This window comes from Tiliqua scincoides, chromosome 2, assembly GCF_035046505.1.
Source record: "Tiliqua scincoides isolate rTilSci1 chromosome 2, rTilSci1.hap2, whole genome shotgun sequence".
Lineage (NCBI taxonomy): Eukaryota > Metazoa > Chordata > Lepidosauria > Squamata > Scincidae > Tiliqua > Tiliqua scincoides.
The window spans coordinates 41,327,218-41,351,503 of NC_089822.1; the positions used below are offsets into that span (position 1 = coordinate 41,327,218).

The 24,286-nt window shown below is 42.1% G+C and overlaps 1 protein-coding gene across 1 annotated transcript in view; it reads right to left on the reverse strand.

The window, feature by feature from the left end:
- Positions 1-24,286, reverse strand: part of MCTP1 (multiple C2 and transmembrane domain containing 1) — a 254,641-nt gene that overhangs the window by 23,942 nt on the left and 206,413 nt on the right. Inside the window, exon 20 of the mRNA XM_066616140.1 lies at positions 24,017-24,070. Coding sequence (XP_066472237.1) covers positions 24,017-24,070 — 54 coding nt within the window. The remainder of the gene's footprint in view (positions 1-24,016; positions 24,071-24,286) is intronic.

Consider the following 24,286-nt stretch of genomic DNA (forward strand, 5'->3'; position numbering starts at 1 on the left):
AAGAGCTTGATCAATTTTTTCCTGATCTTCAGATGTCATCTTGTCTACAAATGAAGTTATTGAATAATTTTTGGATTTTGCTGATGGGACAACACTTTGTGTTGCTGCTGATGTTACAGATGGAGTAGAAAGAGGACTTTTTGAACAAGAACGGTGAGAAAAACTATGTGCATTTTCATCATTGTGGTCCTCTTCACTTAGATCCATGAAGGATTTTTTAAATATCTACAGGACACTTGATACATACAAGAATGTGTTTTGTCATCCTGGTAGCATTTAGAAATGCATATTTCATCTGACAATATTTGCAAATCACATTTTTCTTCTCTGAAGAAATTGTAAAGTGAAAATGCCTCCATATGCTAGATGTTGGTCTCACCATTTTCCTGAGGGGAGTAGGAAAGAAAAATAATTTAATGGCTCGTTTGCAAGAAGATACTAATCTATGGTTGTGGGTGGGGGAAGTAAAGAACCAGATTAGTAGTAATTAAATTATTATTTACATAAAGGTTATAGAGATAATGTAGCTAAATGATTCAGTTTTTTGGAATTGGATAAATGTAAACTCTTACCTTTTAAAATTAAGTATATACTTTCAGGTCCTTTTTATTGCTCTGTATTTTCTTCCAATGCTTTGAGGCCTAGTGAAGAGAACAGAACCAAACATACCTACTCACATGCAAAAACAAAACTGAAACCTTTTTCTTTTCTGGTGACAATAGCAGCACCTCCTAAAAGAAGAAATGCATCTTTCTTGCATTGGAGAGTTCAGTTTGTAACCTAGGACCCGTTTGTCCTCAGTGCACAGAAATTAGAATAATCTGATACCATACATATTTTTTGGAAATGATTTGGAAAATATTTGAACACCTTGTCTTAAAATATTTAATTCATCATATTTAAAACATTCTGTAATCATTTTTTCTTTTTTCAATTTTTTGGAAAAAAAACAAAAAAGGCTTCAGGAAAAACATGGGGGGGAAATGGTTTTTTTCTGAATTTTTCTGGTTTTTTCCAGGCCTTCACATCTCTATGCATACGCAGGCCTTCTAGGTGGGTAGCAGTATTTTTAAGATTGTGGCTGTGTGTATTGAGGAAAGGATACAGCCTTGTAATTTGTGTTTTATAATTACAAGATTGTGTAAGCTGGTAACCATGACGCATAAAGAGCAAGGTAGGCACCTTTTAGAGCGGGAAATAGCTTAGCTCTGTGGCAGAAACTTCAACTTCCAAGGTCTTACAAAGAATTATCAAAGGGGAAAAAACAAATAAAAAGGTATTACTGGGTTCACATTATAGCATGTGCACAATTACAATGGTGTCTCCAGAAAAGATTACCATTGTAAAGTGGGGGTTCACTGTATAGTAATTGTGGACATATGAAACATGCCAATTTATAAAACATTTCGATGTCTGCAATAGGAAACAGATTTTGTGACAATCTTTTTATATATCAGGCCCCAGAACTTAAGTTATAATAAGATCACCTCTGTATGTGGTAAATAATATTAGAAGCTTCAATTACAGAGAAATTAAAAATAAAATTTCAAATTTCAAAACTTTAAACAATTAAAAAAATAGTTTTATGTTTAAAAATACAGACACAGAAACTCAAACACCTATGCTTGGACCTTTTTGTTTTTTAACATAGTTTATGCAGAGAAAATAGTCAGCAAGGCAGACACTGTGTCAAACTATGCAGAGTTTTCAGTGTCATGTACTACATGTCTTTTGGACACTTATACCATAAGAACATAAGAAGAGCCCTGCTGGATCAGGCCAAAGGCCCATCAAGTTTAGCTTCCTGTATCTCATAGTGGCCTGCCAAATGCTTCAGGGAGCACACAAGACAACAAGACAATCTGTGTCCTAGTGCCCTCCCCTGCATCTGGCATTCTGAAGTAACCAGTATTTGTGCACGATGAGCTACTTCTGTGCTAGAGTACAAAATCAGTGAAATTAAGAATGCCTTTTGAAGATTGTGTTCACTTTAACCCAGCCTGAAAATGGCACAGTAGGTCATATTTTAGCATCACACAGGCTTCACAACCTCATCTGCACGAGTCCAGACGGAGTTTAGGAGGTTTCCTGAAGACAAGAATTGGCCTTCTGAAAGGTGATAGAGAATTTCAATACACCCTGTGCTGCTACGACAAGGAAGCAAAAAATGGCTTAAACACCCCCACCCAAAATTCTAAAAATGTCAGGACAAAAATAAGCTCAATCCAGGACTAACTTAAAGCTATGATTCATAAAGGTGACATAGGAATCTTTGGGGAAATGGCAGCATAAGGACTCAAGAGAATCCCTCCTTGCCACATGAAAAATACAGCGAGGAATAAAAGGGTTACTGGTAATAATGGGAGCATTTGTCCTGGTCTAAGTAGTAACTGGATTTGCTCCCGCCCCCCGTATACAAGGTCCTGATCCAGCTATGAGCTAAATAAAATCTAAGCCTGTCAAAACTAATATCACGTTATTTGACTCATCTAAGACTTTCTGCAGTAGAGCCAATATTGCACAACACAACATAATTAACTATAAACATTTTTTGTAATTACTTGAGTTTACTTTGATGACTTGCACTGAAGTGAATCAGCCAAGAATGCATAGTCCGGGCAGTAGCTGCTGACAGCCAGCCTCAAGCACACTTCCAAATGTTCATCAGTCATGGTGGAACTTGGACTTAATGATCTTCATGTAGGAAAAGGCTGACTCACATAAATAAGTGGAGCCCTTCCTGCCTCAGGTGCTCTTATATCCCTGAGGGCCCTATTGCCTTCAAGTGGCTGCAGCTGTGCAGCACACTCTGCTGGATGCCCAGGCCTTACCCTTAAAGGGGCCACTGCTGACACCAGATCTTCCTCGATTCCAATACAAGTGGGGGGGGGGAGCAGATCTCCATACATACCAGTGCAAAAACAGGGGAAAGGTGTGGGGGAGGGAAGATCTCTATATAGACATCACAGCAAGACCAGTGCAAAACCCCTTGCACACAGAACCAACAGATGGAAGTTGGGGGGAGGGGCAGATCTCCATACATACCAGTGCAAAAACAGGGGAAAGGTGTGGGGGAGGGAAGATCTCTATATAGACATCACAGCAAGACCAGTGCAAAACCCCTTGCACACAGAACCAACAGATGGAAGTTGGGGGGAGGGGCAGATCTCCATACATACCAGTGCAAAAACAGGGGAAAGGTGTGGGGGAGGGAAGATCTCTATATAGACATCACAGCAAGACCAGTGCAAAACCCCTTGCACACAGAACCAACAGATGGAAGTTGGGGGGGCAGATCTCCATACATACCAGTGCAAAAACAAGGGAAAGGTAAGTCAGCCCCAGTAGAGTCAACGGGGCTCACTCCCAGGGATGCATGGATGGGAGAGAAGCCTGCCAGTGGCTCCTCTCCCAGGGAGGAGCCTGACAGGTGCTCACTCCCTGGGCTCACTCCCTAGGCTCACAAGCCTGCCAGGGGCTCACTCCCAGGAATGTGTGGACGGGAGAGAAGCCTTCGATCGACTCATTTTGCCTCGCGATCAACCGGTAGATCGCGATCGAGGCATTGAGCACCCCTGGTCTAGTATGTACTGCACTACATTAAAAACACTATTTAAAAAGCCTCCTATCTTTGGTCGTCTTAAATTGAACATGCTAATTTTCACAAATTAAAACTCAAGACTCTCTGTGAAGGTGGCCATGTACACAAACTTCAGGTGGAAGCAAACAACCAACAAAAACCCCAGAGCAAAACTACACATAGAATGGATTATTAAACTCATACAAACCAATAAGTACAATTACAGATAAAAGTCAACGTTCTATGAGCTGCACCTCAGATATGTCATAGGACAATATTGATAGGCTTGTTCAAACTTCTATTCAAGTTAGGAGACAAAACTTAAGAAAATAAGAAGCACCTAAGTTAAACGGAAGTCTAATATCTTAATGCAACAAAGATTATTACAAATGTGAAGTACTTCATTGTATCGCATTGAACGGGCTAATACAGGTTGCTTAGTAACAAGGGAAACGCACGTGTTCAGACTGCAATACTCACATCCCATCTTTGAATGCTTAGCTCTTGGACAATGTTCTGAGGCCAAGTCCTAGTTCCAAATTAAAGCCTGATTTTGCTCATCATTTAGATCTTAGAACAAACCCTCTTGGGAGGCATACATCAGAGAAAGGTCAGTACAAAGACTTGCAGATCTTCAAGGTCTTATAATAGATCCCACATATAAATGAAGGAGTTGGTATGCCACATGTAAAGTGTAATAGATGCATGCTACAATTGCTTGCATTTAACTTCATGTTTTCTATAATGGTAGCATCGTTTGGGACTCTGCATAAATGTTCCCTACCTAAAAGTAGTACTTTAAGCAAATTCTAGTGCCTCCTACAAAAGAAAAGATCCTTAGATTCAATATAATTTCCTGACAGCACTCATCGTCAAAATTTGTCAGGTAGGTTTTGTATTATTTATTGTTGAGTAAATAAAGTTTAAATGCTTTTTCAGCCTTGGTTGCAAACTATCTACCAGCTTTCAGTTCAACAGCAGGGAATAAAAGCTGCCATCATTTGATGTCTTTTCTCCCTCTATTTTTTGTGCATCTTTTCCATGGATTTCATTACAGCTACTGGGAGTATTCATTGTCAGATCTAGGACACTGCAATACTAAGTAAACAGGGGGTAGGGTTTGAAATTTATCATTACCTTTGGAGCTGGAGCGGAAGATACAGCACATCCAACCTTGTGCACTATTCCTCTCCCTTGACAAACACAAAATATTTTAAAATAGTTGCTTCTGCTCTCTAACCTAATTGTTTGCTTGTACCTTACCAAAACAAATACAAATACACACACACACACACACACACACTAAGATGCACATAGGTTTGTTGAAGATTGGCTGGTTACAAGACTTCACATTGGGGTTCGGACATTTAGGGCTGATGCACACATGTGTGAACATACTTGCTTTCATTATACAGAACTTTGCAGCTGAGTGTGCAATGTGCAGCTCAATCCTATGCTTGCTCCAGCGCTGTGGTACTGAAAAGGTTGCTGCTGTATTCTGCAGGGCCAAGATGTCAGCAGGGGGTTTTCCTGAGGTAAGGGAACATCAGTTCCCCAACTGTGTGTTGGACCCAGGCAGCCCCTATGGGGCTACTTGAATCTGCACCAATTCAATCGCTGGTGCAGATCCGAGTAGCTCATGTAGAGCTTTTAGGCGGCGGGGGGGGAGGGGGAGGATAAGACAGGATTTAGTGGAGCCTCTGCCACTGCCCCTGCCAGGTCTGAACCACCCAAAGCGGCCCTTTCCCTGCCCAGTTTGGCCCTCTCCTCACTTTTCCCTCACCCAGGAATGGCTCCCCGCCACCCAACAGGGAACATACTGCTCCACCCACTTGTGAGGATGTACCAGCAATGAACGTCCACAGTGGAAGAGGTGTCGCAATTCCACATGACTGCAAATGAACTAATGCTGACTGGCTGGCACGACAAGAAGCACAACTCGAAGAGCTCTAGCTAGGTGTTTGTTCTGCTTCCTTTTCATCTATGAAATTCATCTGTGAAATTAGCTATGCAAATATGATCACTTCATGGACATGCTACATATCTAGCCAATGCTCTTCTTTTTCTTCTAGCCAGTAATCAGAGGCAGCAAGATGAAAGGCAACCGACAGCCCAATCCTAACTTGCGCTGGAACTGGGAGGCCGGCTGGCCTGCCCTGTATCCAGCACAAGGGTGCCAGAAGCAGTGCAGCCTCGGGCAAGGGGAAATCGCTTCCCCTTACCCCGGGCTGCTGCAGGAGCCCCAATGGGGCTACTCGGATTCGCACCATCTAAAGAGGTGGTGCAGATCCAAGCAGCCTGGAGCTGGGCTGCCCAGGAAAGGGGTCAGGATCCAGCGTAAGTTCTGGAACCTGGCCCCCCCACCCCACTTGCCTGCTGCCTCCCCCCCACCCCAAACACCTCCTCCCTGCCCTCCCCACTCCTCTCCAGACTCCTCCGCCAGTCTAACCTGAGTGGTGTGAACTTACCTGGTCCCGTTGCCGTGGAGGTTGAATCAGGCCTCCGTGCACCAGCCCGGCTAACTCCAGAGGAGGCACAAATGGGTTTTACGGCATGTTTGTGATACTCTCAGGTCAGTTTAAGGGACTTAGGCCAGCCCAGAGCAATCTCAGGTTTGTGCCCTTAATCTGATTTTTTGATATTCAAACAGGAATATCTCACCATCAGCACCATGTGGCTGCCACCCAGTAAAGTGGGGGAGAAGCAAAGCCTTTCCCCGTCAACTATTATAAATGAAAAATCAAAATTATTATTTTTAAAGGAAATAATAAAGAAATTTTTAAAGACAATTTTTTAAATCCAAGTAATTTGAGATGCATTCAGAAACAAAAAAAATATTGAAGGAAATGTGAAAACCGTTGCATATAGGATGGGGAAATCTCTACCAAATTTTCTGTAGTTAGTTCCACTGGAGATACTCTTGAATCAGAATAGAGGCAGATGCTGATCTTTATTATATATGCAATTATATACCTTTCTGTTCCTCTCCATCCACATGGGAGAGATTCAAAAATAATTTCACTGCTTCATTGCAGTGAAACTTCATTGCAAAGGACTTCAAGGCGACACAGGATTTACCAAACCTGATTCTTTACAAGATGCACTATGAACACAGATGCCCACACATTTTGGCCAATAGAGAATATTCCTGGGCATTTTTTTTTCACCTGTTAACATATTTTACTATATTCTGTGCAGTGGCCATTGACACATATACTGCTGGGGAGTAATGGAAAATCACTAGCAAGATTAACCAAAATAGCAGAGAGAACAACATGGAAGTCACTAATGTGCAAAGCTTTCCACCAGTTCACTGCAAATAACTATAAAATGCCCTCATTGTGTTATGCTAAAATGTGAATATAAGGAAGTTCCCTTGGCAACCAGAGGCAGCAAATTCTGATTGGATGCAGGTTAAGTGTTTTGTCTGAAATCTCTCACACTACAGGAGAAGGAACAGTATTCTTTATTAGATTTTTCATAGAAGAAAAGGAAGAGACGGGGAAGGAGTCTTCTCTTCCCCCCCCCTTCCTTTGCAAGGAATAGGATCTTAGTAGACTAGAAAATGCAGGGGTTCACCCTATCTGGTATAAGAAGCAATCACAAACATTAAAAGCAATGAGCTAAATACAAAAGAAGTGAACAAAAAAAGGTAAGAAATATTGAAGCTACACTTGGAAGCATTTTTTTTTTTTAAAAAGGCTTATAACAAGAGGTGGCCAATTAAAATAGGGAACAAAAACTTGAGAAAAGCACCAACAATGTACAATGTCATGCTTTCATGAATCAAGTCATAAATGCAATAAGTATATTGAAAGGACCGTTCTTGCCCTAAACAGAAAGAAGGTCATGTTTCCTATAGCACAAAGTTGTGTGGGGCTTCACCACTTGCAGCACTGGTCCTTGAAGTGCCCCATCCCTCCAGGCAGAAAACATTCCAGGGTGTGATGTCGAGCAAGACCTGCAGAGGCAGGTAATACAACCAGGTAGAGATAGTTCCAAGTTATAATTCCCTCACTCGGGCCTACTCTTAGTGGAGGGAGGCCAACCCTCTTTGCAGGTGATGGCGAGGAAAGATACAAGACTTGATCTCATGTTGTACGTATCTGCCATTGCAACAGGCATTTGTACTTGGCCAAAGCCACTGGCATTAAATAAAACAGGATGTGATGCATACACATCAACAGTGACCAGGGCTATGTGCAAACAAGTCTTACTTGTAAGAGGAATCTTAGGGCACAATCCTAACCGGCAGTTATGCCGGCATAGGAGGCCCTGAAGTGTTGCAAACATGCCATAAGGTACGTTTGCGCCTCCGTAGGTGGGAGCTGCGTCGGCGCATTCAGATGTGCTGACGTGCAGAGGCAGGCAGAAGCCTCTGCGGCAGCTCGCTTACCACCACTTGCACAAGCACAAGCAGCAAAGGCAGGCGTGGGGGCGGGCGTTTCTGGGCAGAGAGAGGGAGGGCGATGGGTGGCCCTGGGGGTGGGCGCATGGGGAGCCGGGGGTGGGACTGGGACCTGGCAGTTATGTCAGATCCCAACCCCTGTTCCCGGAGAGAACAGAGCGGCTTCCAGCTGCTCCACTCTCGTCGGACTTGCACCACCTCCAGAGGTGGTGCAGGTCCGAGAAGACCCATTGGGGTGTGCAGCCCTTACCCAGGGGAAAGGGGAAGAGCTTCCCCTTGCCCCTGGCTGAGCTGCTGAAGCCAACGAACCTGCATTGGATGCAGCTCAAGCCTCCTGGCTTGCCTGCTCCAGCGCAGTTTGGATAGGATAAGCACATCCTATTTGTGTGACAGCAGACATCAACCTATGCATTGAGCTATTCTTCTACCATCCTTTACCCCCTGCCATTTATTTGCCAAACATGTTAGAGCTGCTTGTAATGTTCTAGCCTATTTTGACCTCAATTCTGTGCAACGGTCTCTCTCAGAAGGAGCCCAAATGTCTTCAAGTGCCTGTGGTGAGGTACCAAATGCTGCCTTGCCTCACCCCCTGTAGGTTTTAAAGCAGGTGGCACATGAAGAGAAGAGGCTTCTTTCCCCACGGCCCTTTCCAAGCCTGCAGAGAACAGATTCACTTCTGCAGGCTTTGAAAGAGATGCAACATGAAGAGGGGCTGCCAGCAGCTTCTCCTCTGGGACTGCTTCTGTTGCGGCTGGCTCCACTCTCGCCCTGGAAAAGGAAAGGAGACTTATTTAAAATATTGTAAGTTATTTAAATTGTATCAGCAAAGAAGGCACTAATTAAAAGAACGCAAAATATAATAAAAATAAATACTAACAAAAATATATCAAATTATTCAGAGAACAAGAAAACAGCATTAAAGAAAGCATAACTAAAGTCCCCAAACCTATTTGGGTCTTGCACTGGTGGAACAAGCGTTCTGGCAGTGCAAGAACCTTTATGGTGGCTCAAAAACTGGGCTGCTGTCACATACTGTTGGGCTGCTGCTGCAAACAGCAAGAGGTGTGGCACATGAAATAATAGCTTTGGAAGGCTTTGTAGGTATCAGTAAGTTGGCAGGAGGGCCAGGGGAAATTCAAGGCATTCTGGGGTGGGAAGCTGCGAGGCCAGGAGGGCAGAGAGTGGGCAGATCCCACTGGCAAAAGCGCATGCCAGATCTTATCTCCCATTTTTGGACGCACCCCACCTCTTTTCTCTCCTTGGATTTATGCCAGTTATATGGCTGGTGTAGGTCTGAGAAGACCCATCGGGGGCCTATGCAGAGGCAAGTCAAAATATTTTTGTTTACCGCAGGCAGGCCTACTAATTGCCCCCCCCCCAATTGGATGCAGTGTTTACTCAAGCGTGGCTGAATCTACAACAATGGTGGGAGTAGGTTTGGGTCATAAAAGAAAACAAAACGGATCCAATATAAACAAAGGCTACATGAAACTTTCAGTGGAAGTGATGAAACCAGTCTTATATCCAGGGTAAAGGGTTCTATAAGCTGGGTATCACTTCAGAGAAGGACTTCTCAAAGGCACACCTCTGCTAAAGGAAGGGAATGTAAGAAGGCCCTCTCAACTAATCCCAGGGAGTGGGCAGTTTCATTGGGGGAGAGGGGGAAACAGAGGTGAAGGAAGCACTGCAGTAGCACGTGGAGGCATACAGTCCAGCAGATGCAACTTGGCAAGAAGGCAAGATAGAGAGAAGGGAGAGGTGGCAGTAAGCAGGTGGAAGAGGGGGCAGGGCAGCAGCACCCACTGCTTCTGTTCTATACCTATCACTTAAGTTGACTGTCTCATCTGGATCTGTCAAAGGACCAGCCCTAGTCTCTTCCCTTCTCTGCTCCACTGATGCATAAAGAAGCCACTGCCTAAGCGCTGTGAGCTGTACACATTACTGCATTTTATAGAGTATTACTCTCACAAAACATATATCCTTATTCTAATTAATTTATAATCAAGTTCTCTGATTTGGTGCGATGCTCACATATTAGATTATTCTTCTCAAATATCCCTTACAGCAAAAGAACAAAAAGTGTTTAAAATTGAAGTTATGAACTCATAATGCAAATAAAAATAAAAACAAGGTAAGGAGTTTGAGTCAGCAATACACTTTATTGCCGCTAACACTTTCAGCTTCCTTCATTGCCACTATGAACATTTTTAATAATAAAAAAGTAATTAGGGCTTGGTAATTTAAGAGGAAAGAACTCTAAAACTATGACAGTGATGACTTAATACTGCAAATTATAGTTTTTAGTACAGGTAATTTAGCACACCAAATCACAGTTCTAATTTCTTTCCACAGGGCAAAAGCAGAAGAAATGTACTTGTGGGGGAGGGTGTGAGACTGAAAGAAAAAGTCTTTTAAGCACAGAAGCCTGCAAGGATTTATAAATGTTACTAATCTACAGAGGCAAGTATTCTAACACAAATGAGAGCTAGGTATTTCATACCCCAAATAATCTTTGCCTACTTATATTTGACAAAATGCCTCTTTGAACAGCAGCAAAATTGGTATATCTAAAAGAAAAGAGTAGCATATTGTACACTATGCTGATGCCTTCTAAAAAAAATCTAGGGAAGCTGAGCATGGCAAGGAAGGTAGGAGTTACTGCTCTTTGGTGCAAATTAAAACTTGTAGTAAGCTTTCCTGCTATGCAACAGTACTGCGGAAACAGGGACTGCAGTTGCAGAAATCACATTTATTTTTGTTTTTCCTCTTGATGTTCTATCAAAACACAGCCCTGATAAACTGAAGAGGCAGGGGCAAGTAAAAGATGTGAGACTTGTCACGTCATCTCTTGCTAAAACATTAGGTATTGGCCCATCTTCTTGACTGCAAGAACTGAACAGAGCATACAGCAGGTAAAAAAATTGTGGCTACACATGTTATAATTTGAAGTCTAGGTTCATATGCTTATCTGGTCAAGAAAAGCCCTCCAGCTGTTAATGCAGGTGGAGGGAAACTTGTCCGGTTCTCCGCCTGCACGACATGGTGAGCAGCTATTGGTCGGGGGAGGGGGCAAGCTGGGGCGTGTAGTTTAAAGGCAGGTGCCCATGCCTTCCCAGCCTCTTTGTTCCTCTGCAGCAGTGGAAGGAGCAGCATCGAGGCGAGGAGGGACTAGCCTGCCAGGCCAGAGGGGCTGGGGAGGGGAATCTGGTACCAGGGACGGGTTGCAGCTTTCCTCTGGAAGCTGCTGCAGAGCTTTGCTGCAGATTCCCCTCCAGTGCCGGGCGGCACCCACGTGGTCTTTCTATTCATTTTCTATCCTGGCTGGGCAGCCGCCACCCCCCCGCCTTCTCCTTTCATCCTTCTCGCCTCATTGCTTATCCCGGGCTGGGCAGCCCCCCCCCCTTCTCCTCCTCCGCGGTTTCTCTCCCTGGGCAGAGTAGCCATTCAGGAGCTTTCCCAGGGCAGGGTTCCCAACCATGTGGTGTTTCTTTCAGCCCTAGAGCCAGGCTGGTATAATGGTTTGGGAGGTGGACTCAGACCCAGAGGATCCAGGTTCAAATCCCCCCTCAGCCACGAAGCTCAGGAAGCAAGCTCAGGTGACCTTGGGCCAGTCACTTTCTCTCAACCTCACCTACCTCACAGGGTTTTTTAAAAAATAATCGCCAGCATGGTGTTCAGCTGCTTCCTCCTTGTTTTTCCAGCCATGACTTTGCAAGAGCACTTCCTGTTTAACCCCTCCCTGGCCCCGCCCATGTGGTGTTCATCTGCTTTCTCCTCGTTTTTCCAGTCGGTGCAGATTGTTCATCTGCTTTCTTGTTTTTCCAGCCGTGACTTTGCACATGCGCTCCTTGTTTACCCCTCCCTGGCCCCCGCCCACGTGGTATTAATCTGCCTCGTATTCATCTGCTTCCTCCTTGTTTTTCCAGTCTGATTGTGCACATGTGAGTGTTTATCAGGAAGGTGGCGGAGGTGGGGTGGAAGGAAGCTCCAAGGCTCTGAGCAGGAGGCTCTGAGCAGTGCTCTCATTTCAGTTCAGAAAAGGGGGGCTCTCCACCAATCTTGGATTTAATCTGGGTTTAGGCAACTGGTGGTGGTTGTTGGTGGATCCTTAAGCATGCCAAAAAGAGTTCAGAAATCAGGGAGGGGGACAGCCAGGCCACCCCCAAGTAAGGTGCGCTTGCACCTTCCTCCATCTGATGAGGGGGACGAGGAATCTAAACAGAGCCTCAGGGTAAGGTAAGTTTTTGGAAAGGGCCCTGGCAGAAAGTTGGGGGGTGGTTGGTTCCTCCATCATCATCTTCTTTGGCTCCTTCCCACAGTGGTGGGCCACAGCATGGGGATGGAACACTCATGCAGGCCATTCTCTCTCAGCTTTCAACCATTACAGGTATGCTGTGCAGACTGCCTGGAGAACCTGTTGCACAGTCATCAGAGGCTCAAGACTCCAGAATTTCAACTCAAAGGCAGGATGCAGTGGCACGGATTCCACTAGGTGAGCATGCAAATGGACACAACACAAGGGAGGGCAGTGCCCAGCCACATCAGGGCATACAAGGCCTGCCTTTAAATGGAGGAAGTACAGGATCCATGGAGGAGTCTCTTGGAGCACAGGATATTGCCGCACTCACATCCCAAGGGGTGGGAGGGCAGGAGGGACTAGCTACCACCACAGTGGCCATCACACAACCTGGGCTTATGTTGCCACAGGGTGAGGGGGCTCAGGGCTCTGCGGCATAGGCTGCAGTTTGCGCCCAGGTGTGGCAGGACAAAGGAGGCCCTCCAAACTTGTTGGTGCAGGATGCCTTGCCTGCCGACTCTGAGGTCCAGTGTGCATGTAGATGCACTTTGGCGGCTCAGCCACCACAGCCAGTAGCTCAGCTAACAGGTCTCACGGCTCAGCCAGCGCCACCATGATAGAGCGTCACCACAGGACACAAAGCAAAAAAGGAGGACATGTCCTAGAAAAAGAGGATGTCCGGTCAAATTGGTTGGCTACTTACCTCATATATGCAAGGGTCATGATAGAGTGCCACCGCAGGACACAAAGCTAAAAAAAGAGAACATGTCCTAGAAAAAGAGGATGTCCAGTTGAATTGGTTGGCTGGTTACCTCACATACGCAAGGGTAATGATAGTGCGCCAGCACAGGACACAAAGCAAAAAAGAGGATATGTACTAGAAAAAGAGGATGCCCGATCACCCTGCGGGAGATAGTCACATATTCAAGGCAGAGAAGGAATCATAAAAAAAAAGGTGTACCCCATCCTGCCTGAAAAGGAATGTTTTAACTTGCCTCTCAAACACCTGAAAAGAAGGCAGGTCTTTAGGATGGGAGTCCAGTTAATGTGGGTTTATGAGCAGGGAAGTCGTACAAAGACGGCCTCAAAAGAAAGTCTTTCCCTCTCCTTGTGCATTTCATTGCAATTACAAACAAGATGGCAAGGAGGCCTGGACTCCTTCCTTGTGGGTTTAGTCCTCTTAGCTGCTTTTTATTTGGGGGTTATTTATTTGGAAGGTTATTTGGGGGCTGCCTATGCAAAAACAGGGAAAGGAAATGGGGGCCTAGGACTTGTGAAGCACTACTAGACCCATATTACACCTGAACTCACCTGACAGTATGCACATTCTGAACAGAAAGGCCTTTGCAGACATCTAAACCTGCATTAAATGAAGATGCTCTGCCTCCTAACCTGAGAACCCTTATTAGAATGCCTCATTGGCATTCCCATGCAGACAGCTCTGGGAATGAGTTCTGGGCCATTGGCAATGTCTATGCCTGGGCCATTAGCAATTCCCCTATGTGTTCATTTAATGTGATTTGAACATCTGTAAAGGACTCACTTAAGGTCGCAGCTTGGGCCAATAATTTGAAATCAGTGACTGGTTTCGAAGATGTGGTATGGAGGGAGATACGGCTGATCAACCACCTCTCATTCCCCAGGGGCGCTTCAGTGAATGATGGTATACCGCAGGATTTTGCTCGGAGCGGTACACGTCATTTGACGAGGCATTGGCTATTCTCAGAGGTTGTGGGGCTCAGGCGCAAATGGCGAAATGCTACATTGAGTCTGCATTTCAGCTGCTGCCAGTCCACCCAGATGAACAAATGCCCTTAGAGGGGCTTCTAAGCCTCATCACCGGATCAGAGTGACACCAGCAATGCGGGAGGATATGGGCATGTGGGCTATCTTCCTTAGAGCTGCAAGTCCACTCAGATGCTGCAGGTGGCACAGGCTTTGGGGTTTATTTTCAGGGAAGATGGTGCTCTGGCAGATGGCCCTCTAGTTGCCACTTGGATATTACAGCTGATTCGACCTTTACCCCATCATGGTTGCTGTTCACCTCTGGGGGTCAGAGGCTGAGGAGTCCACGGTGCGATTCAGGTGCAATAATCTGGCAGTAGTTCACGTCTTTTGTGTCATGCATGTTTGTGGGGGATACCTGGGCAAATGAAAATATCTTACACTGCGAATTCCTATTTTCTGTGTCTTCTGAAAGACATTAACTATTGTTTAGTTAGCACCTCCTCCTGGAGCTGTAAGCAGAGTCTGTTCCTCTCTCTCAAGTATAATGGAAGAACTGAAGCAACCCCACCTCCCACAACTAAAATACAACAGTAAAAACAACGAAACTCAAACACATTCCACCAAGAGCTAGAACAACCTTCAAAACTAACTTTGAAGGAAAGACTGAGAAGCAAAAATGAGAAGCCCTTCTATCAGGGATCTACATCTACCAATCCACACTATGGCAAAAGGCAGAAGCCTCAATATCACATGTACTATATTTGGTCATTTGGAGGAAAACAAACGGGCCTCCAAAAGCCACAGAGAACAGGAATTTTTATTTTTCCTTTGTCTCCTGAATGGCATTCAAGAACCTTTGGAATGTAAAAAGCAATACCATCCCAGGATGGGCCTCCAGTGGAACAAGGGGAGGAGCATAACTGCACAAGAACCTTTCAGCAAAGTCTTCCTTCTGAAGACTGCATTGGCTGAAGAAAACTTGTCCATCCTAAACTGACATGCAAAATGTACACAGAACCCAAGTAGCTGCTATGAAGATCTCTTCCAAAGACAAACTGGAACAGAAGACTGTAGATGTGAGACTCCCCTAAGGATGTGAATTGTAACATCCACAGGAGATGATTTTCCAACAGTTGTATAATCAACAGTCCCCAATCCACCTACAGATATCAGAAGAGGACAGCTCCTTACCCATCCACACCTCATTAAAAGAGACAAACAAGGACAGACTTTGTAAAAGTCTCCTTTCTATCCCAGTAAAAACCAACAGCCTGTTACATGTCTTACATTGCCAACATTTTTCCTGCAGAGGGGTGCACGTAGAACACCACAATGTACAGAAATGTCCTGGTGTCTATGAAAAATTAAGTTGATCTTCAGAATAAAAGACAGATCAGTTCTCAATTATACCTTTTCCTTATGCAAAGTTGCAGGTCAGTAGACAACGTCCCCAACTCAGAAACCTGAGCAACCTAAAGACTAATTGCAAACTTCTTTTCAGTGTAATCCTTTTCAAGGGGCATGCGGTTAAAGGCTCAAAGAGAATTCCCTTTAGATCTGCCAGAATTCAGTTTAATGTCCAAGATGGAAACCTATGAGATAATTAATCAATGATGCCCTTCTGCGAAATCTGCCAATATACAAATACCTACAGATGGAATCCAGTCCTGGCAATCCAACATGCTGTTCAATGCAGCTACCTGTCTCCTCAGCTACTTATACTCAGATATTTTTTTAAGGCCAGTTTTTTTTTAAAGGTCAGATATCCCTGATATTACCAACATTTGGAGGCTTTCCCAATTCCACACTTGATGTATCCACCAAGTGGTGGTATAGCTCATTAGTGGCATTCATACTAGGACATAGAAGAGTTGATAACAGAGTAGCCTAAATTCTTCGAACACAGTTCCTCAGCCTCCAAGCTATGAAAAGCACAATCTTAACCCACTTTTCAGCACCGACATAAGGGCAATGCAGCTCCGACGCAAGGAAACAAACATTCCCTTACTTTGAGGAAGTCTCCTTGAGTGCCACCCAACTTCAGGATTAAGCTCATGCCCCATTGGCACCACTATGCTAGTGCTGGAAAGTTTGTTAGGATTTGGGTCTAAGTGGAATAAGTCTAAGAGAGGATAAATACTGGTCCCTGAAACAACTGTGTTACCACTTGGAAGCCCCCAACTCCTTTAAATTAACATCAGGTCCTGGAAACATAGCCAGCTGGGTCAATACAGCACCCAACAAGATAATTCTTGCCATCATCTCTCTCATTTATATGCTCAGTCATGAACCTACTGACCTGGGAGTTTTCTGGGGTGTCAAACAGATCCTCCACTATAAGAACAACAAACTCGTCCGCAGTCTGCCAGAATTTTCATGCTCATTCTGAGTCACTGATCAGTATCCTGCTGAACCAATTCACCAGGAACATAGTTGCTCTTGCTCAATGTCTTGTGGACACCAATTCGAGACAAGTTTCCAACTAATGCAGTTGCAATAGACTCTCCCACTATTGCACGCTTCCTTGGGCAGCAAACTGGACCTTGTTCCCACATGTTTACTTACATATGCTTTTGTTGACACACTGTCTTTCTAAATAAGAACATGCTTATCTATGATCTTATCTAGAACATGGTGATTATGATTCAAAGGCAACGTGAGCCAATTTGATGGCCTCGGCTTGAGTCAATTGATGCTTGTCTGCCAACTGATTCTCAAGATGGGTCTCCCAACTGAACAGATAGGAATCTATGATAATTATCAACTCTGCTAGAGGTGTTCAGACTGACTGTCTGCACCAAGCTTTGAGTAGCTAGACACCAGTCCAAGGACTAATGAATCCTTCTGGAAACAGCCACTCTCAAGTGTGCTCAAGTCTCTTCTGTATCTGTAAGCCCTCTAGGGACAGAGAACCATTTATTGATTTATTTTGCTATGTAAACCGCTTTGTGAACTACTTTTTGCTGAGAGGCTATATACAGATAATCTTAAGAATAATAATGGTGATTTTCTGTTAGTTGCTGTGTCAATTTCACTTCTGTTAAGTATGCTTATGCTGTTCCTTAATCACATGTGCCTTGTTATGTTTTATAGAACTCAATAAACTGATGCGTTTTAGTTTCAGTAGTCTAGTCTACTGGCTCCGTTTCAGCCCACTGGGATATAAAAAGAACACAGCTTTCATGTGTGTCATGTTAACTGGATCTTCATGTAGAATGTGAAGGTCTTACAATACCTTACTCCTGTGGGGTGGGAGGATAGGCACACGTGTATTCTTCTACTATGCACAGAGGATCCTCAGTCAGGTGGGCCAAAGAGTTAGACATTTTCTAAGATATTGCCTTGGGTTTTAGAAGCAGGATGTTACAATTAATTAAGGTTTAGGCTGCAATCCTATCCACACTTACCTGGGAGCCTCATTGATGATAATGGGACTTCTGAGTAGACATGCATAGGATTGGGCTCTTAGTTTAGCAAACTAATTTTATTATTAAAGATAAAGAGAAGTGAATTATTTCTGAAGGTAGATCAACATGATAATAAAATGATTTCTCTACTTGTTGATTTTTCAATATCTTTAAAGTAATCCTTTAAAGTAATTAAAGTAAACAGGAATTGAATACTCAAGTTGTGTATCGCTAAAATCACTATCCTTTGGATCAAAAGCAAATTGCTAATGTAAAATGTTCTCTGGCTTCTACATTCTTGACACTGCCACCTAAGGATGTGAACAAACTGGAAAAGAGAAGGACAACAACTTTAAATATTTCACCTACCATGCAATTGATGTGGGTTTTTAAAGCAGTAATCAACTTATATCTCTGAGCTCAATTACTTTACAAATAACTTATCTGTAAAATCAAATTAATCAATCACTTATGCAAGCTTATTTTCCCATGTGCTATCTAGAGATAAGTTGGTCTAATATTAGATTTCCACTGACATAACTGTGCATGCAGTCTGATCTGATTTGGTAAAAACATGGCACAAAAGGCGACACATTTTCTGAGATAGAGCACACTGAAAAATGGTTAGAAATTGCCAGTGTATGAAATCCGAGGAGTCGGTCAGATCCAAAGATTAAGACTATGAAGTCAACTTAGTGAAAAACTTACATGTCAAGTTACCCCAGGCACTAAAAACACTCCAACAAGCAAATCTAATACTGAGAGCAATTATTTAGACAATCAATAAAATACATTGCACTATCACACTGCTACAGCTGTTTAATTGGCCTATCGCATCAGCTAGCTGGTTCCAAAAATGTGAAAACACGTGTTTTCTGATCACAGAGATAAGGTAGTGATTGCTATATTAAATTTCTTCAGTATATCTTTTAAAGAGGAATTTAGCTTGCTTTCCCATAAGTCATTACCAATTCTATATTTAGAAAGTTATAAAACTTTGTTCTTCCTCATCAATGATTGGGTATCTTTTTAAAATTTATGTCAGCATAAAATGCATTTTGGGAAAAAGAAAAATCAGATAAATATGACATTACTTAAATGTTTTAAAGTTATGCAATTAGAGCAGATAAACACTTGCATACTGCTTTAAAAATACTGCAGACATGTATGAATTAAAATTTCTTTCATTTCTTTTATTTATTACTAGATAATTTTCATTTATTATTTATTAAGTAGGCCTTGAACAATTAAAATGTCACAACGTATATAGCTTTCTAAAACTGCCAGAACATCCCTTTCCCCACAATGCAAAACTTCCCCATAGACAGGCCTATGGATATGACAGGCCTTCCAGCATATGACTATCTCAAAACTAAGAGCTCCACGTGTTCCAAAAGATCATATTGGATGGCTAAACATGTTTACAGGTGGATGTGCCTAACAATACTCTTATGAAAAGCAACATCTGCCACTGACACACACGCACACACACCTCTAGCACCAACATAATAATGGCCAAAACCAATACTGTGGCTCTTCAGGTCAGGTGATCTGAGGAACCAATAATGGTTAGACTGGTCTTATATAATAGCTGCTCCTTCAGTCTGACCAAAAGCGACAGCACAGACCTGCCTCATTCAGCTTCTACGCAATACCCAACATCAGTCTGTCCTGACCATATCTGCTGCCCAACCTTCTCTGCCTGCTCCACAATCAGTCCCTACCCCCAGTTACAGCCTGGCTTGAAGGCAGGTGTCTGACAGTTTCATGTCGGATACATGAGTATGGTTAGTTTAGCACCTCAAGGGCCCCTATTGGGCTTAAAAGGGTCTTCAGAGCCTGAAGTGAGAATGCTGATTTTAAAGGGGTCTCCTTTCTTCTACTCAACACCTGACTTTCCAGGATATGGAACATTAGTGTCAAGATTAGTGTGGCAGTGAGGTATTAGCAGTTGTGAGAATAAATGCATAATAGTAAGAATGCTAAGCGCTGACAATCAAAACCTATTTTAACTATACAAGTTTGCTATTGTCTCTCTTCTTCATCAAAGATACATCAATTCTCTTGAAGGAAGCATCCAGAACGGGAACTTCTCTTCTTTTAGGGAGTTCAAAGGACAAGCATTTTAAAAAGAGATTCTTAACTTCTTCAGTTAGACAGGCACATAGTTACCAGAGACGAATGGAGGAGTGCTTCAATTACAACTTCATTTTTAATATTTTGTTTAACATTTAAGAAGCTTTATTGCTGGTGTCCATATCTCAAGGAGCTGAGACCTACTGAGTCACTAAATAAAACAAATACACCCTATAGAATTAAGAATTCACAATTTAACATCAATTTCCTTTGTGCTAACTTCCCATTTCACTGTTAGAATAGTCTTGCCTGAAAAATATGCGTTTTCCTAAATTCAGAAGAAATTGTATTCACCAATTCTATAAAAGAGAGACAGAGAAAAGAAAAACTGTCATGTTCCTAAGCGGTCAATATCTTTAAGAATTTTTTTCATCACTACTTGAACTATACTTACATTTCTTAAATAAAGGATTACTATTATCCATATGATAGACAGGAGTAAAGCAGCTACTTGTGTCAGTGAGAGTAATGTATTTGCATACCCGCAGTCCCACAGAGACTAACAAAAGTCCAAATGTGATATCTCAGTGCTGAACTTCAAGAATGGTTACCACTAGTTAATTCAGAACCATACGGTGCTGCTTTTGATGTCAGTTGCTGTGATGCGAGATCAGGAATGCTTGTTGCATGGTAATGGAGTAAGCCTGCTTTCACAAGAAATACACAGAATGTCTTTTGGTTACTAAAAAAAGTTTATATGACTAATAATTCATTTTACACAAGAAACAGTGTTTTATTCCTGGAAACATGCAGTAGTTATACACTTTATGCAGATACATCATTTTGAAGATGGACATGGCTGCTGATTGCCTTTTAAGCATTTTGCAGCCCTAGTTTTCTCTTGGGAGAGATACAGAAGAGATTTAGGATATAAGAGTTAGAGCAGCAGTTCTCAAACTGTGGATCCAGAATCCATCAGTGGACTGTGACCCAATTTTTGGTGGTTTATTAATCTGACAGGGCAGATTGGTTATGTGCATCAAGGGCTAAACAAGCTGCTACTTGGCGCACTGCTGCCCAATCACCGTTATAGCTACACCCCTTTGAACGTATAAATCAGGCAGCAGCTTCTAGGGAAGCTTGAGAACCACTGTGTTAGAGTGTAAGCGGCAACAGGACATCTCTGTGTCTTCCTGAAGCCAGTCTCCAGTGCCTTACCTTCTGGACTGCCCACATCTCGGGCCTGCAACAAATTAGACCAGACTTGTAGATCTAACTTACAGAATGGATACCTAGTGTAGAGGTGTCAAACGTAAGGCCTATGGGCCAGATACGGCCTGCAGAAGCTCTGTATCTGCCTGTGATAATTTGTCAGTTGTATGGAGGCCTATTTTCATTTAGTAATGGAATTTTATGAGAGGATGGATTGCAGAGAGCAGTGGTGACTTTTGCAGATTGATTTAGATTAACCAACCAAAACTTTGTCTTCAGTCATTAGTATGTTCTAAACAGGATAGCAGCAAACATGATACCATTGATTTTTAGATTCACTTAGTTTCATTATTTCAAATGAAACTAATGTTCATGTCAGATACTACAAAGAGCTCTGTGGGGCAAATGACTTGGTATTAACAGAAGAGCAAGTCTGAGCAAGGAACTCAAATATTTGAGTGAGCAGGAATTTAAAGGGATCTATTCTTTATCAGCCTTTACAACACGCCACATAGGTACTGGTAAAACAAAAGTATATTACAGAATGATTCATTAGTCAGCTTATGACATAGCATTTATTGGGGGCTGTCAAACAAACCCCTGCCTAGCTAAAAACCTGCTTCAGAAAGTGCCCACACAGACTTTCTAGAAGCCAGTGAGTTATCCATTCATTTTGAGTAAGTGGCTAATATCTACACCAGTTCTAAGGAAAGACACTTTTCATAATCACCCAACAATCTGCTAAGTGAAAACATAAGGCGCTGCTTAGGTAAAGCCTGCCAGAGGTCTTTGCAGAATGGAAAACAGGTGCTCTAGTTGTCTGCCATGTAATACCCCATTTACCCCCAAGTCCAAAGGTTACTAGACTAATAGTTGCCTTGTGGTAATCGGGGAAAACTAAGTTACTTGGCATGGTCAAACATCTGGGACATATTTTATATGCTTGCAACATATGCTTCAGGTTCAATTAAAGTGAGGCTTTGGCACATTTATTAATCTTCTGACTTTTATTCTATAAGAAAACCCACTGACCTCACTTTGCTATTTTACCAAATGAGAAAACAGAAAAGTAATGAGAGCTAGAGGTTAGCATCAATCAGCATGGCAGAATTTACATTTGTTTTCTCTCAGAATTGCATTACAATACATGCTTAAAATGAGGAATTTAATCTTCCATATGAATATGCTTTAGAATAAGGTATAGAGGAATAAAAACGCATCCTAAATATTCTGTAAATTTAAAGGTTCACTTCTAAAAAATGCAGTGTCCAGTCTAGAGAGGCTTCTGAACTTTGCAAAACAATCCGGATAACTCCTCTGTCCTTTAACCTATATTATACGACACATAAAAACACACACATACTAAGATGTATATGGGAATCATGAAAACTCAATTCACAAAAAATAGCAGGATTGAATTCAGGTTGTCATTTAAACACACATTATGTGGCTTTGGATAGTTGTATCTGAAAAAGTTTTGGGACCATGGTGGTAAATTAACCTGCTAAAATTAGTTAAATTTTGATACTGTTTCGGATACTTGGTAGTATTTTTTAGTTTACTATTTTTTTGCTCATTATATATTTTGCACTGAGACTAAAGACCTTTTATTAATAATTTAGTATCCTCAGAATTGCAGAAGTCCTGAAATTTGAAATTATCTAGAATGTATTTAAACTATGATAAATTTGAAGTATTTAAGTGTAAATAAAATTATAGCTAGTAACGTTTCCACGGGTACAAAAAAAAGCCCCACTGAATGCACCCATATAACAAGCTGTCATTGTAATGAAACATGAACAAGGGAAGGAAAGTACTTATAAATGGATAGCAGAAAGATATTTTTTGTGTGTTTTCCTGAAAGAGTTTCCTGAAATAAAGTGTTTCCTGAAAGAGATTTTTTTAAAGTTAGGATCTTCAGTTAATGTACAAGTTTACTACACCTACATGACTCACCCTTACAATAAGTCACATAGTCTATTGCCAGACATGTACACATAATTTAACACTGAAAGAGCACCCATGGTTTTGCACAAAGGAAATGAAGGTATTTCATGATTGCAGCATGAAGCAATATGATTGCAATGTGTACAGATATATTTAATAAAATGCAGTTCCCAACTGTAAGATAAGAAAGCAGTATTCTATCTTTCATATCTCCAAATATGAATCTTGAATTGTTCACAAATATTAACAAAATTGTGGTGGTTTTTTCACATTTGAAATATTTGCTGCCAGCCTACAAATTCTTATAGTGGTACAGAATTGTACAGCTCTACTACGCAACAAAGGTCAAGGGCATAAATTAAGATACATTTTTTTCTCTTGCCTTCAAAAAAGTCAATGCTTTATTACAACAGAAGTACGTTAACATTCGTGAAGGTCAGCTCTTTTTTTTAATCTAATGTGAAGTGCTTTAGAAGATTCCAAATATCTCACTCTCTCATTCCTCATTGCAAACGTTTAGGATTTTAAAAAAGAAATTTTTTAAAGCATTTCTCTCACTGCACTTTTATTTCCCCACAAACAATCCCTGCCAACTAATGCCATTGCTTTGCTCTTACAAGGTCATTCCAATTTCCTCTGTGTGCCTCTTCCCTCCCCCTAGAGGGACAACCAGGCAGTCCTATTGCTTGCTTCAATAACTTGTATAAACTAGCTGTTATTTACTGTGGTGGCAATCCTCAATCCAACCAGCAACCTAGGAACTGAACAACATTCTCAAGAGCTGAAGGAGCCACCATAGTTCCCTTAGCTTGATGCTGGGCCACACAATACCAATCCCAAATCCATCTGTAAGAGGCCTAGGAGAATTGTGATTATTTAAATATCATACAGAGTGTAACACACATCAAACATTGTTCTGCCAAGTAATTCACAGGAAATTATAGATGGCACTAGATCACTTTCAAACAATATGGAGTTGCTATTTTTACAGCAAGATTTCTCCCACAAGTAAGTACAGCCCTGTTTGTAATACCTAAGACAGGACAAATTTTTGTCCTTCAAAAACAGTTGTCACTGCAGTTATCTTCACAACAGCTATCAAGTTCCAGACAAGCTGAATTATTTTTGTTCCTGGCAGGAAAACAAAATTGACCCAGCTATGGACAAAAAAAGAAAGAAGGAGAGGATTTATAGTCCTCTATGCCTTCTTACAACATACACTGGCATTGTTAGGATGATAAACAGCTCTGTCCAATTTTCTGGACTAAAAACGCTTCCGCTCCTTTTTAACTGTCTGCAAGAACAGTGTCATGTCTAAATTCTCCATCCCTAGGTACCCAAGTGCTAGGAAAGATAATTACCTTGTCATCTCTGTCATCCTCTTCTTCCTCGTCCTCTAACATGTCCTCCACTACCTGCAGAAACAAAACAGTAGTATTTGTCATAAGTCAACAAGAATGAGTTTCCTTCTGCCAAATCTTAGACCAACCTAGTTGAAAACTTTATTAAACATTTGAAATAAATGCACAAATGGAAAATATACAATGTTACAACAGAGATTCTTAATTTTGGGAACCATGTTCCGAAACCTCTTCCTTGTATAAAGTTCTATCCTGACAATGGAAGTATTT